This window comes from Chionomys nivalis, chromosome 17, assembly GCF_950005125.1.
Source record: "Chionomys nivalis chromosome 17, mChiNiv1.1, whole genome shotgun sequence".
Lineage (NCBI taxonomy): Eukaryota > Metazoa > Chordata > Mammalia > Rodentia > Cricetidae > Chionomys > Chionomys nivalis.
In genome coordinates this window covers 8,076,834-8,092,816 of record NC_080102.1, presented here as the reverse complement: position 1 = coordinate 8,092,816, position 15,983 = coordinate 8,076,834, and the positions used below count along the sequence as shown (strand labels likewise).

Sequence of the window (15,983 nt, the reverse complement as noted above, 5' to 3'; positions counted from 1 at the left end):
GGCCACTCTCAGGTACACATACAATGAGTTGTAGTCATTTAACCCCCACTTCCTTTTATTCATTTTTTTTATTTTGAGATCATAGTGTAATTGCATCATTTCCTCCCCCCGCAAGCCTGACCCATGTACCTCTCCTCTCTTTCAAATTCGTAGCTCTTCTTTCATTGTTGTTGCACATGCACACACATATGCACACACACATGCACACACACATGCACACACACACCTATTACTTACTTAGTCCGTATGATGCCACTTGTATGTGTGCTTTCAGGGTTGAGCCTTTGGTATTATATAACCAGCTGTGTTCTTTCCCTGTGGGAGACTATTTCTCCATGACTACATGCACCCTTAGTGTCCAGTCATACTACTCATTGTTGTGCTTCATAGGTGCCATAGCCAGGTGGGACTGTTGCTTGCTTCTCCTTTGGAAGCTTCATGGTGTCTCCTGATACCAGGAAAGCTAGTCCTCAGAGAGGAGACTTTAGATCAGCTATAACACAGTAGTCTCTGAGCCACATCTCCGAAGTGCCTGATGTCTTCAGAAATAGAGACTTACGTTCTACCTCTTCACGGAGCAACCAAGGTGACCAGCAACAGCCTTGGAATGTTTTGAGGACCTCTTGGATAACTATGACCCACAATTCAAAAGAGAGTTTCTCATGCCTGGTATCAGAATTTGGATGGTCTTGACTCTTGGAGGAAGCCCAGTCATCCCAGATGGGAGAAAATTAATTTAAACTATGCATGTCTTTATATACCGACTTACATGTGTTATAGGTATTTTTAGGTAGATTATGTTGTTTGTTTTGGTTTTTCCAGATATCCTGACTTTTCCCTCCCTCCCTCCTTCTTCTGTATTTGTCTCTCTTTCTAACTTAGTACCCTCCCCCTTTCTAGCCTGATTGGTCTCCCCTACCCTTGCAGTGGTCAATTTTGATGTCATTGTTTCTGCAGTTACTCTAGTATATGTACTGATATCTGAATATGTAGAGTTAAGAGCCTCAGATGAGAGAGAAAATGAAACATTTGTCTTTATGAGTCTGGATTACTTCAGTCAATGTTATGTTTTTTAATTCCATCTATTAACCTGCAGATTCCACCAGTCTACACAATCTACATGTCTGTTTTTATGCCTGTACCATGTTGTTTTCGTGACTAAAACCCTGTACTTTGTCTTGAATTGTAGAATGGTTATCATGTTAGCATTATTACTTATACTAGGGATTATTTTGGCCATCGAGGGTGTGATGTACATTCATATGTATTTTAGAATAGTTGTTTTTATTTCGGTGAAGAATGAAATGTTTTTTTTTTTAAATTGGGATTGCATTGAATCTGTAGAAAGCTTTTAATAAAATGTTCAATTTTGCAATACTAATTTGATCAACCCATGAGCACAGGATATCTTTCCATAGTCTAGTCACTAGACTCTAGTGTTTTCCTCTCTTTCTTTCTTCGGAGTTCTAAATTTTTCATTATAAAGTTCCTTTACCTCTTTGATTAGGTTTACTCATATATATTATATTCTTTGAGGCTATTGTGAATAGAGATGTATCTGTGGTTTCTTTCTCTGTATGATTGGTTTATGCTGTTCATAGGTGTAGGTTGATTCCAGACCCTGCTATATTTCTGAATTTGTTTTTAGTGTTTAGAAGAAGTTTTCTAGTAGAATTTCTGGGATTGCTGCTGTATAATGTCATCTACAAAAAGGGATAGTTTGATTTATTTTTTTTTTTCCTATTTGGTTCTCTTCAATTTTCTTCTCTTGGCTTATTGCTCCAGTTAGCACATCAAGCACAGTGTCAAAAGGAGTAGGCATAGTGGACAGCCCTTTCCCATTCTGACTCCGATGAGATTGATTCTAGATTTTCATTTTTTTTTTTTGGGTGATGTTGGCTGTGGGTTCCTCAGATATAGCCTTTATTATGTTGTGGAATGTTCCCTCAGTTCTGTATTTTCTGGAGCTTTTTATCATGAAGGCATGTTGAATTTTGTCAAGGGTTTTTTCTTCATCAATGGCTATGATCTTGTTTCTTCTTTAACTCCATGAATGTAGCTTATTACATTAGTGACTCATGTATGCAAAACTATCTCAATTTCAAGGATGCAGCCAACTTGGTTATGCTGGATAATCTTTTTGATTTATATCTGTATTTTAGTTGTAAGTATTTTATTCAGCATTTTTGTATCTGTATTTATCAGTGAAATTTGTCTGTAGTTTTCTTTTGTGTTGTATCTTTGCCTGGCTTTGGCATTAGTGATACTGGCTTCTTAAAAGGGTGTTGGAAGTGCTCCTTTCTATTTTTGAAAATTTAAGAAGGACTGCCTGTCTGACCTCTTGAAAGTCTGACAGAATTCTGCTGTGAGTTCATGTGACCTTGTACTTAATTCATAGGAGAGATTTTTATTGCAATTTGGTCTCCTCATTTATTATAGATTTGTTTAGGATGTTCTTCTTTTCTTGGTTTAGTTTTGGTGGTTTGACTGAATCTAGAAATTTATCCACTTCTTTTAAGTTTTCTAGCTTAACCAAGTTCAGGTTCTTAAAGTATTTTCTTATAACATTCTGAATTTCTTTGGGTTTGTTGTGATGTTTCCCTGATCATCTATGAATCTGTTCATTTGAGTCCTCTATTTCTTTTAGTTACTTGGACCAAGAATTCATCAAGTTTGTTCATCTTCTCAAAGAACCAGCTTTTAGATTTGTTGACTTTCTGGATTTTTCTTTGTTTTTATTTAATTGTTTTTCTGCTTTGATTTTTATTATTTCTTGCTGATAATTAGATTTGGATTTGATTTGTTCTTTTTCCAAATTTTAAGTTGCTTCATTAAATCGTTTATTTGTGTTCTCCCTGACATTTAATGTAGTCACTTAGAAACATACATTTCTCTTGGAGCGTTTCAATACGACCCCATGGATTTGTTGTATTTTGTTTAGTTCCAGAGTTTCTTTTCTTATTTCTTTTTTTAACCCATTCATCACTTAGTGCCGAGTGTTTAAGCTGCATGAGTATTTACTAGCAATTTGTTTACTGTTTGAAAATATGTTAAGACATCATATGCATACAATAAAGGTAATCTTCATTTGCTATTTAGTTTTCTTTAATTATGGTCATATAGGATAACCTGAGTTATTTTCGTCCTTCTGAATTTGTGATATATTTTAGAAAAGCTTCCATGTTTTATGAGTAGAATGTATGTTCTTAGTTGACTGGGCTGAATATTCTAGAGATATCTGTTAAGACCATGTTATCTTTGATATCATTTGTTCTGATGTTTACTTTGTTTACTTTTGTCCATATGTTCTGTGTTAGAGAAAGTATTGTATGGAAAGCGCTTGCTATTAATGGGCATATGTTAACTTTTGTCTTTAATTCTGGGAGAATCTTTTTATGAAATTGCACTAGAATTGTTACATATATATTTAGGATAGCAGTTCCATCTTGGTTAACTGTTCCCTTGACTAGAATGGAATATTCTCCTTTATCTGTTCCTATTAGTTTTGGTTTGAAATTTAACTTGTTTGCGTTTAGGATGGTGAAACCAGCTTGCTTCCTTGTCCCATTAGACTGATGTGCTTCCTATTGTACACTCTTGTATTTTAATGTGGTGCCTGTTTTTAAATCTAATTTGCATTCCTTGTAGACAACAGACATAGGGATTTTGTTTCGTGACCTGTTTAGCCAGCCCGTGTTTTTGATTGGCGAATGCAGGCCATTAATATTTATAGTTATTATTGAAATGTGTTTGTCGATTGCAGTCATTCCATTGTTGATATTTGGTGTTGTTTGTGCTCTCAGTGGTACTCTGTGGTTTAGGAATTATAACTTTTCTTTTACTTCCACAGTATTTTGGCTATGCTTGTTCCCCTCTTCAGTCTTTCTGTATTTTATTTTGTTTTGATCTGTTGAATACATTTCTTTTAAGATTGTTTGTTATCATGGAAAGTTTTTCTTTCTCCTTCAATTATGGCAGATAATTTTGCTGGGTATTAGTTTAGGTTGGCCCTCATGGTCTTCATGGTCTTTTAAAACTTGGAATGCATTGTTCTAGGCTCTTCTAGCTTCTAAAGTTTCCACTGAAAAACCAGTTGTTATTCTGAAAGGTTTCCCTTTATATGTAACTTGCATTTTTTTCTTTTCTCTGGCAGTTATCTGTACTCGTCTTGTTTTGTACACTTAGTGCTTTAACTATGATATGCCGTGGGCATCTATCTTCTTTTCTAAGCTTGTCCTCTGGGTGTTCTGTAATTAGGATATGATTGCATCACTTTTCCCCTTCCTTCCTCCCTCCAGTCTCCCTTAGAACCCAGCCTGTGATACCCTTCGCTTTCTTTCAAGTAATGGTTGCCTTTTCTTTGTTATTGTTTTATGCACAGAAGTTGAAAGCATAAGTTCTTCTGTAGAAGTGAAGTCACTAAGTGATGACCTGGAAGCTTTTTCGGTCTACCCTTTGAAATTCAAGATCTCCAATAAACTCTAAATGGGTGGCTTTAATAATCTTGAAGCAAACAAGTGAATGCTCCCATTGATATTACCCTTTACCTTCGCTCCCTCTGACCCCAAGCTCATATAAGTAAGAGTATATATGCAGGAAAATTTCAAAGAGAGGGATTTTAAGTTTTTTCACTATGGATAAGTATGTGAGGTGATATGTTAATTATCTTGATTTAGTCATTTTAGATATGTTAGAACGTCATGCATACAATAAAGACAATCTTCATGTCCCATTTAAAATAGTAACTATGAGCTCTTAAGACAGACAGTGGTAGGTCCAAGATTGCTCATTGTATTTGCCAACTTACATATCTTTCTAGATGAAACAATGAAAAAGCTGGCACCTTATTAATTAATAGCCATTTTAATATCTAAGGCGTTCAAGTCATTTATTCATGAGCATTTATATCTTATATCCAATTATGTGTGACCATTTGATGAATGAATTTACTTATGTTCATAATAAGAGTATTTTATGTTAAGGAATTTTTCTTAGGCCCATTAATGATACATTTTGGGGACATGCAATAGTAGTACTCTTAGAAATGGATTTAATTGATGTAGTCTTAAATTTTTAAATGCATCAGTTTTGATACAAGGATACTTATTGCTTCAATGGTCATAAAAAGAAGAGGTCATGAAAATTCATACTAGGACGTTGAGGTAATTTACTGTTTGTTATTATCATAGTAAACATCTCCATGCATAAAGCTTTGCCCAAGGTTAGACTATTTTCCCAATAGATTCCTAGTTGAGAGTCACAAGTTATGAATATTGCCAGATGACTTCATAGAAAGGCTGTATTTGAGTTATATTTCTGTTACGCATCCGATGTTTGCCTCTCCATATTCTTAAGAGATTTAAGGATTTTTACTTATACGGATCCTGCATCAGCACCTCTTTTTATTTGGCAATTTTAATTGATAAATATAGTTTAAACCATTTTAATTTTATTTATGAACTATATTTAAGCCTTTTGTATATTTTTATATGAACTTTAAAATATTTAAAGTACCAACTGGCATCATTCCACAAAATCATTCATCACTCTTAAAAAAATAAATTTCTCTCCCTCATCATTCTTCTATAAACTCAGCTTGCCCATATGAGAAATAGAAATCGCCAACTTGCCATTCATTGTCTGCAGACCAGGCTTCTCAGATGTCTTACTGTCCTGCCTCCAGACACCTTCTGAGGTATGGCAAGGTTCAGTAGGATGGTCGTCTAATTGACTTTACAGCCTTCAGTGTTAGTTGCTTGAAAGATTTCATGAATTCACAAAGTCCTTGAATAACACAAACCTCAAAATTTGCATTTTGTTTATAAGTGATTATTTTTGCATAGTTGTAGCTATAACAATAACTACTTAATTATACAGTTAGTTGTTATAATGCATATATTTCCCATTCCTATGTATATGTATAGACATATATGCCATATATGTTTAATATATATATAGAAAATGTTACACACACATACACACATGTATATGCAGACACAGAGAAGGTTTTCTATTTTATAATTACAGCTGTTATTTTTATCCTTTAGTTTACCTCTATCTTATTTACGCTTAGACAGTCTTTCTTTGGCCAGAAAGTAGTAGTCAGTTTGGAGACCCTAGGCAGCCTCTGCGCCTTACTGAAAGAAGCATAAGAATCATTGCTGCAGTGATGCAGAGATTTTTTCTGAAGTCTAATGAAAAGAAAACGCTTGGGATTGAGAGTTTGTTGGAAGAATGAAATAGTGAAACCAGTAGATTCATTGTTTTTAGATCTTGTTATTTGAGACTCTTCCTCTTATTTTGCTTCACAATTACTTACTTTGATGTGAATGTAATAGCTGTAATCCACAGCTAATAGTTAAGAATATTTCCACAAGCATTTTCTCCCCTTCCACTGTAGAAGAATGAATAGCATATCTTTTTGGACCATTTTCAAATGTGTGTAAAGATTATGTTGCTTTGCGTGTGGTTTTGATAATACCTTTCTAGTTTTGGTCATTTTAATAATTTGTTTTCCATTCATCTTAGCAGCATCTGAGCATGGTTTTTCATGTGGCATTTCATAACTCTCTGATGAACAATGACCGTAGATGTAGAAATGAGGACTCACAATGCAGTGTTTTATCATACACATCAATTACAATACCCAGATTCTTTCTTCTTTGATGTAGCTTTTCTCCATTACATCACATCAGTTTCCTTAAAGACTGTAACATACAGGCATGGCATCATCGTGCACCCGTAGTCTGGTTCTCAGTAGATCTGTTCTGCAGAGTATGCTGTCTTACCCTGAACAGATTCATGCTGTAGCAATGGGTCAAGGCCACTGTGTTCTCAAAGCAGCCAAGATAATGATATGCAGAATTTGTCAGTTAGAGTTGCATATGTTGGAGGTTGCCAAACTCATAAACCCCAACCTTCTTTTCTGTTCTTGTGTAGTAAAGAGTCTGAGTCTTCCCTTATTATAAGGAGGAAGAAAGTTAAATCTGTTGGATTTCTCTTAGGGTAACAAGTATTATTCATGCCTTTATATCTGCATAAATATGTTGAAAATGTACAATGATGCAAAGTACAGAAGTCATTCTCCAACTTTTATATTAAGCCATATGGATACATGAATATATCTAGATAGAGAAAAATTAAGTGGGAACAAAAATGAGCATATTTATGTCCAATAAAAATGAGCAAATAGATAAGAACAGGATTAGATGTTTCCTAGTTTGAACCTAATTCATTAATGTCTGAAAATTTTAATTTGGAAGAAAATGTGTATAGAATCATTTCTATAATTTCTCATTTAATATATTTCTATTATTTCAAGTTGAGCATAAAGTCAGAACCATCTACTGTGGACCACAAAATATTTTCAGTTAATTTAGTCCTGTTTGTGGTCAGATTTTTGGCTTACTATCTTAATTCTTTGGTATTTGCAATATATTTAATATCAGAAATGGTACCGGCCTGAAACAAAACCAGCCAACCAATCTTCCAAAAAATGGCAAAGAGTTTATGTTCACCAGTCTTCATATGAAAATAATTAGGGTTATCACCGTGTCCCCAAATCATTATCAGTTGGAACTTGTCATCAAGAAAATAACCATACAGGTTGAAAAAATATTTCATAGTTCTCAGAAGCATCACCGAGTAAGCCTATGGTACCAAGAGTTTCATGCAAATGCCAGTAACCGCTGCATTACAAAGCCAAGACCATCTGATACTAATGCTTTTATCAGAATAGTTATTAGATGACAGATACAAAATTAGCTGTCTTCAAAGTGTAACTGTGCATGGCTCACAAACATTCATAGCTCAAGCTCACATCTTTTGGAACTCGGGTCATGGATGGTTGTGAGGCACCATGGGAACTGAACTCAGGTCCTATGTAACAAGAGCAAGTGCTCTTGAGCACAAAACCCTCTCTCCAGCCTCATCTAGCTTATTTTATAGTACCATCTCTACATGAAGATTTTGAAATTGTGAGGGCCAGAGGCTGTCTTTAACATTTTCAGTCTAGTAGAACAAGTTTAAGCAAGAAATGCTAGTTTTCTTCTCCATTCACTTAATTTCAATCGACTCTTACGAGAAATGCCAAGACTTAGATAAAGGAACAGTAAACTAAATGATTTTTTAAAATACACTCAGCAATGATTGTTTTGAGCTTCAGATATTTGTTTATTTAGGGACCATGTAGAACTGAGAAATCTTTGTAAAACTTTGTAATTGACACTTCTCTTTAAATGTGCCGTTTCCTCTTAAGTTCTTTGTACTCATCAGCCCTGTCTTCATTGGAGATAATGGACCTACGCAGTTATAACTTCACAGCTGCTTGGATTAATGATGTCTTGGACTAGGGTTTCATTGGGTAGGATTAACTATGTTTAAAGATGGCAAAATGCCATTATAACATTAATGCCAAATTTTAATGAGAACCAGAAGTTAACTTCAAGGACCTTTATAATTTAATATGGGGGCATGATCATGTTCTCATTATTTTAATGTAGTGTCTATTAAAATAAGTTTATCTTCTTCCTTGAGATTTTAATTTTAACCCAGGCATCACTTGTTGAATGTTGATTGTGTTCCTATCACTTTGCTGGGCTGTTGAGAAGTGAAACCACTTCCCTTCCTCAACCTGAACAGTGACCATTTGATCAGAAATCTGAAGGAATGGGAAATACTTTCCTTAATTTAGGAAACTTAAGTGTTCTCTTTGGTTTCCTAAGACATGTATCTCCTTTATCTCTTGCTTAATTTTTTTAAAAAAATATTTTATGTGTATAAGTGTTTTATTCTGCATGGATGCATGTGTACTGTGTGTTTACCACATGTGGAGGTCATTGTGAGCCACCATGGGAACTGAATTCAGTTTCTCTGCAAGAGCAGCAAGTTCTCCTAAGCACTGAGCCATCTCTTTAGCTCCATCTAGTTTATTTTAAATTAGCTACCTTTTCCATTTTGGGATTGTAATGAAAAGGATTAGGGCACTAAATTTCATATGTATAGGAAAATTGAAGATCATTGGGTGTATGCTTAGCTAAATGTTCCATCAATACAGATTGCTTTGGTATCTAATTACTTAAGCCTACATAAGTAGAACATAAGTTTTGTATGAAACTAGAGGTACGACAGGTAGCAGATATTTGGTAATTGGATTTTTTTCTAGAGCAGTCTTTCTGTGATGGACATATATAGTGATGACTTCCAGTAAAATGTAACATGTATGAAGTTCCCCCTTTTTTCTAAGTATGTCACTTTTCTATATGAAAACAATGAACCAAACCCAAGTGCTTCCAGTTCCTTTTTTCATAATCTTGTGTACACTTGTATGCAAAGAAATGTTGAGACCTTCTAAAGTATAAAATACAATCACAGCCAGAAGATGAAAGAAATAAAAAATGGCAGAGGAGAAATTGTATCCAATAGCCCCTGATGGAGAAAAATCTTAAGTATTCAGTTTATTGTGGTTCATGCTTCCTAGTGGCTAAGGAGAGAAATAGAAAGAACTTGGTGTAGTTTTCTGATAGTAAAACACTTGTTGGAACAAGCAAGCCTTTTTTTCAGTGTTAATGAAAATGACTTGTCTAGGCAGTTTGGATAAGAACTGATAAAACATATAATGAATGATTCCTCAAGAGTCTTTTTAAATAGAAAATGAAAAAATCAATACACATAGTTGTTTCATTCATTGGTCTGTAGAGAATCTGGTGGGGGCAGTGTCAAAAACAAGACCCACCCTCCTAAAGAAGGGAGTTTGAAACTTCTGGTATATTTACCATAGAGAGAAGCTTATTTTTTTCTCACTGACAGACATGTGGAGCAGTTGAAAGAGGCAAAGGTGGCTACTAAAGTTAGCATTATTAAAAGCAGGAGAATAAAAATGAAATTTTTGTTGCACAATGATATTTGTAAGACTGATCCGGCTTCTATTTAAATATGCCAGTTCCCTGTAGCAGGAAGATCTGTCTCTGTTCTGGGCAGCATATCCAATTTAGGGAATTATTATTATTTCATCAAAATTAATTTGAACAGGTTTCCCTTTTGAGGCCGCCTTTTCCATAGGTGATGTTTTCCAGATGGGCTTTGGACAAAATTCTTAATGTTTTGTATTCTCCTTCTTTGAGAAAGGAACTTGTCTGACATCCTCCATTTTCCCTCTTTCTTTATCCCATCCTAGGGAAGAGAACACCAAAGGCCAAGGAGAAGAGAAACAAGAAGAAAAGGAGGAAGTTGACTGAAAGAGCCCAAGAGCAGCACAGCGTCTTTCTAGCAACAGACAGAGCTAACCAATAAAATACAGGCAATAGCTGGGGAATTTTGAGGGGGATTTTGTTGTTGCTGTTGTTTATATTGCAAAAGTGCACAAAGCTACTCTCCAATCCACACTGGTGGACAGCGTTCCCGCTGCTCTGACCAGTATCCGTTTTCAGTAACATTGCGAAGGGAAGTGCCCACGCATGGTCTCTGGGTTATTTATGCTTTGATTTGAATCTGGAGCCTTGTAATAGCAGGAGCTTGTTGACCTCATCAGTGGGAGCTGTTGCATGTACACTCCTGTGATGTATCCTAAGAATTGGCCCCGGGCACGGTGAACCTGCAGGAGGCATGCGGCTGTAGATCACCACCGGAGAATGCACCTGTGCCTATTTTCCTGCAAGAAAATGCAGAAGCGGGCAAGCGCTGTTCACTTGTGACTTTGGTTTCTCACGTTGGGCATCATCAAAGACAAGTGTGAGTGGAAATAAGGCGAAGTGTCACCGCCCAAAATTCCCATCATTGGTGACTTTAAAATGATCTTGCGATGAGACTGCTTTTAGCTAGGGGTATTCTGTGGAAATTCCTGCTAGATTTCAGCCTCGTGCTGACGTGTGCACATTCTGCTGAGCTATCTGCAAAGCTCCATCCTGTATATTTATGCTTTTTGTGTGTAACAAGTCATACCTGATGAATAAGATGTCACTTTGTTTCTAATGGTTCCTAACCATGGTCTGGTACATGACTGTTCAAACTGTTCTAGTTTTGAAAATTGACAAATGTTTTGTTGCCATTTGGTTTCTTCTGTTTGTATTATTTTTTGATGGGGGTGGGGTGGGCTTGTTTCTAATTGTAAGTTTAGGATAAGCTAGTTTGTACATAGAGTCAAATGACCGACGTCAGAATTTCAATGCAGATAGAACTTCCCCAGTTTGTATCACACGTGCACACACACATGCGTGCACACACACACACACACACACACACAGAGTAAGCAGCATGTAGCATCTTGCTATCAGAAGCCCAACTCTTTCTGAGTCCAGAAAGTGGACTTATGAAACACAGCTGAAAACAAGAAGACTTCTGTGCAGTTACTTGTATTTATTACACAATTCCCAGTTTCATTTTTTTTTTCAGACTTAAAGTAACTCATGACAATCAATGATAGTTCAGCTGGGAAAATTCTTGGGTCACTGGAGTCACTGGGGAAGTTGCTATCATGAAATCACCCAGAAAGCGAAGGAAAAGATAGCAGGCTTCCCACAACTGAAAGTCACATTGCTCATTTCTCCATGGAGCCAGAATACCTTACACGAGAAGGAAGAACATGATGGAGGCTACCCAGCCAACTCACACAGTGGTGATGTCAAAAACATCATTGTCCCCCTTGGGTCAATCAGTCCTTTGATTTATGAATTGGCAGGCTCTAAGTGCATTATCTTCTTGGCTGATCCAGGAGAAACTTAGAACAAACGAAGTTGTAGAGTTTTGAGGAAACAGCCAAAGCAAGGTAAAGCCTTTTCCTCACCTTGCCTTGGTAAAACTACCTCTTTAGCATTTTGTTGAATCAGAAACATCTTTCTGATATGTATAGATATCATAAGCTTCATTATGAAAATATTGATGCAGGATAAGCCATATATGAATGTTGTATTCAACCTTAGGGCTTGCACTTAATCCTAAAGTGTTCCTATCCCTTCATGTCTGTTCCCACTATATTCCTATTTACTAAGTGGGGAGGGGTCTCCTTAATATCATACTTCATTGTTAATAAGTCAATGCTTGTTATGTTTCTGGGCTGTTGTTTTTGTGCATTAAAAACTCAAAAGTTGCTTTTGGACTATTTATTTTTTGCTTTAATAGTACAATTACAGGGACGTGCAATGTTTTACCAACACTACTGCCTGCTTGTGACCCATAAACACATGAGAAAATATATTGATAACAGTGTTTAGGATACTTATTTCACTAAAAATTATTGCACAGTAGTAGAAAATGGAATTCTCAGACCTAGACTGCCTACGTTCCAATCTAGCCTAAGTAGCTGGAGAGAAATTATTAGCTCTCCCTGGGTTCTTATCTACCTGGAGGGCATTAAGAGATGTACTAGGCGATTAAAGGAATGCATTGAGATGCACTACACCCTGGTCCCTTTCTCTCTTCTCAACTCCTCTCCCACTCTCCCCCCATGCTACCAATTTACTAAAGGAGATCTCATCTACTTCCCCTTCCTGGGGGAATCTATGTGTGTCTCTTAGGGTTCTTCTTGTTTCCTATCTTCTCCGAGGTTGTGGATTGTAGGCTGGTTATCCTTTGTTTTATGTCTAATATCCACTTATGTGTGAGTACATACTGTGTAGTATCTTTCTGTGTCTGGGTTACCTCACTCAGGATAGATTTTTCTAGTAGCATCCCTTTGCCTGCAAATTTCAAGATGTCAATAGGTATTGGACAGGTTGAGTTGGGTAAAGGACCAAGAGGGAGAGCAAGGAAAGAGATTCCTTGAAAGAGAGAGCCATTATGATATTAGGGAGAAACCAGGCACTAGGGAAACTCCCAGGAAACCACAAGGATGACTCCAGCTAAAAATCTAAGCAATAGTGGAGAGGGTCCCTAAACTACCCTTCCCCTGTCATCAGATTGATGACTGCCTTGATTGTCATCATAGAACCTTCATCCAGTAACTGATGGAAGCAGATGCAGAGATTTACGGCTAAGCACTGGACCGAATTCCTGGAGTCCAGTCATAGTGAGGAAGGAGCAATATTACGAGCAAAGGGGCCAAGGTCATGATGGGGATATCCGCAGAAAACAACAGACTTGCGCTAGAGGGAGCTCACTGACTCCAGACAGACAGCTTGGGAAGCAGCATATAAGCAAACTAGGCCCTCTGAAAGTGGGTGAGAGTTCTGTAGCTTGGGCAGATTGTGGTGCTATTAGCACCACAGTGTTTATCCCCAGCATGATCTGGCTCTTTGGAGCCCATTCCCCACAGAGGAATACCTTGCTCCACCTACATACAGGAGGGAGGGCCTTAGTTGGGCCTGCCTCTAATGATGTGACACATTTTGTTGACTCCCCATGGGAGGCCTCACCTTTTCTGAGGAGTGGATGGGGGGTGGGATGAAAAGAGGGAGAGGGAACTGGGATTGTTATGTAAAATAAGATTGTTTTAAAAATAAGGAGATATACTACAGCCCTCTATATCTGCAATGTAATGCATTATATAGTAAACCCAACCGTGTATCACAAATATTTGAAAAAACATTACATTAAATCCATACTGAACGTGTTTACTTTTTAATCATTTCCTAAATTTATTTATCAACATTTAAAGATAACACTTATGCATATTAGGTATTTTTGATATTTTTAGTGTATGGGAAGTTTGTACACATAGTAAATTATGTGTAAATATAACACAACTTGCAATATGAGCATCTTTGGGTTTAGGTGTTTGCAAGAGCCTTTTGGAACTAATGTCATAAGGAAACAAAGACATCCTGAACACACTGAGTTAAGAAGCTGATGATATATAGTGTTATCACTATAGCAGATTATTAAGCATTATACCAGTTGTTACCTATTATTTCTCGCATTGACTATTTAAGATTCTTTTAACAAAATAGAACCTAATTTGTTCATTGGTAGAGAATTTTGCTAGCATCCATAGTATTCTAGTTCCCATCTCCAATACTGCAAATAAATAGTTGAATAAACATTTATGAAAGTATCAGACAGCTTCAATCAATTGAGTCACTCCTAGATGTTGATTAAGTTTTATTCTTATGGGCATTTATACCCACTTATTTATGAGTTTCCTTGTCAAAGCATATATAAATCTAAAACTGAATTCATTACTATTTCGAACCAAACTCGAGATTTCATATGAACTCTAATATCAAGGAAATATTAATTACACACTCCAATGAGTTACCAAGACAAGACAGAGTGGAACAATAGCACCAGCCACTATTATGATTAGGGTAAAGAGGATTTGAGGAGCTCCTCTGTCTATAGCTATATTCTCAGCTATAGGTTTAAGCTTTGGGGTGATGGGGCTTGATATCTAGACTTTGGAAATTCCTCCTTTTCCTCAAATCCTCTTCACCCTAGGCATAATAGTGGCTTGGTGCTATTGCTCCACTCTGTCTTGTCTCGGGTACAGAACTTCTTAAGCCGACCTCCCGTAATGGTAGTATATTTTCATTATGAACATTTGGCCTCCATTTCTGTCTTAACATGACTAAAGATGTGTATGGACTGTGTCTTTTAAGAGTAAAATCCTGTAGACAATGTTTGCAGTGCCTTTGTTTTCTGGGTGACTTACTAGTACCATGTGATAATTTCCAGACTGAAGTTTGAGTCCCTTTGCTGTGGAGATAGTAGACCATGCGTCAATGGCAGGGATGTCAAGGAGAAATCATTATTTTGGTGTATTTTGGCATGAAACCTAAATGAGGAACAGGAATTTTCAAAAGAACAGCCTAAGTAATGGAAGGCACCAGTATAATGGTCCCGAGGAACAAACAAGATGAGGATGATCGGAGTGAAGAAGAAAGAAAAGATGATAAAAAGTATCGTAGGAGGAAGGTAGAACAAACAGGAAGACAGAAATAGAGAAGACTCATGAAGTCTGGGGAGAATCACTGGATTTTTGTCCTGCTTAAGCAAGGGAGAAGTGTGCTCAGAATTCTGTGCACTGTTCTCCACGTCTTCTGTGGGAAAGGTAGATTTTGAGAGGGAAGGCATGGAGACAGATTAGTCACTGCATTAACCTGATGAGAATTCATACATGATTGGTGAGTTGATAGTATCAGAGGAAAAGAGGAGGAGGGATTGCGTCTAGGGGCTACAGGAGTTGGATAGGAGGAAAAGGAAGACATGGAGACAAGATGTTGTTTAGGTCTCTTGTTCCAAATAACAATATTTATGGGACAGAACTGGCAAAAATGAGTCTACTTTTCATTTTCTGAACTTGAAATGGTATTAGGTAGCTAAGTGGACACAGCAAGTAGGCAGCTGGTTATAAATATAGACACTGGGGGCAAGGTCAAGGCCAGAATATAATTTGGGAACATACTGGGATGTAGCTTGTTCTTTGAATTATAGACATTCGTGTCTATGAAAGAATACAGATGGGAGAACATGGCTTCAAGGTATTTAAACCTTCAATCTCAACCAGAGGGTGCGATGGAAATAACCAAGAAAAGGTATCCTGAGAGGAACACCAGGAACAGTTACTAAGCATGATCAAGAAGAATCATACCGGGCATTGTAACCCACATCTATATAATCCTAGCATTCACAAGCTTAAGAGACAGATTGGCCAAGATTTCAAGGCTAGCCTTAGATGTTTGAGGCCTGCCCCACCTATAGGAGACCTATCTTTATAACAAGGTGGAGTTCAAGGCTTTATGTGGCTACATTCTCTCGTGATTTATAGTAAAAATATTTGGAGAAATAGGGATCATTCGAAAAAATGTAATAATGTAATAATTGAAGATTTGTGTCTTCTTACCAATATCTTACAATCCCTTGAAAATGGTTTTGATATAGAGAAAACGAAGTATGTCAATGATTAAAACACTTGGAAACTACTCTTCACATAAATGCGATAATGATACCTAATTTCAGGTTACCATATCATCTACCAATTTCATCCACATTGATGATGAAATAATTATCTCAATGGCTCTACAAAGGTTTTTCTTTTATTGCTTTCAAAATCA

The 15,983-nt window shown here is 36.7% G+C and overlaps 1 protein-coding gene across 4 annotated transcripts in view; it reads left to right on the top strand.

The window, feature by feature from the left end:
- The window catches only part of Rspo2 (R-spondin 2), a 123,293-nt gene extending 111,210 nt beyond the window's left edge, over positions 1-12,083 (top strand). For all 4 annotated transcript variants that reach the window (XM_057792855.1, XM_057792854.1, XM_057792853.1 and 1 more), the window contains one exon: positions 10,175-12,083. In XM_057792855.1, the coding sequence (XP_057648838.1) occupies positions 10,175-10,290 (116 nt within the window). In that variant the 3' untranslated portion in view covers positions 10,291-12,083. The remainder of the gene's footprint in view (positions 1-10,174) is intronic.
- The last annotated feature ends 3,900 nt before the right edge of the window (positions 12,084-15,983 follow it).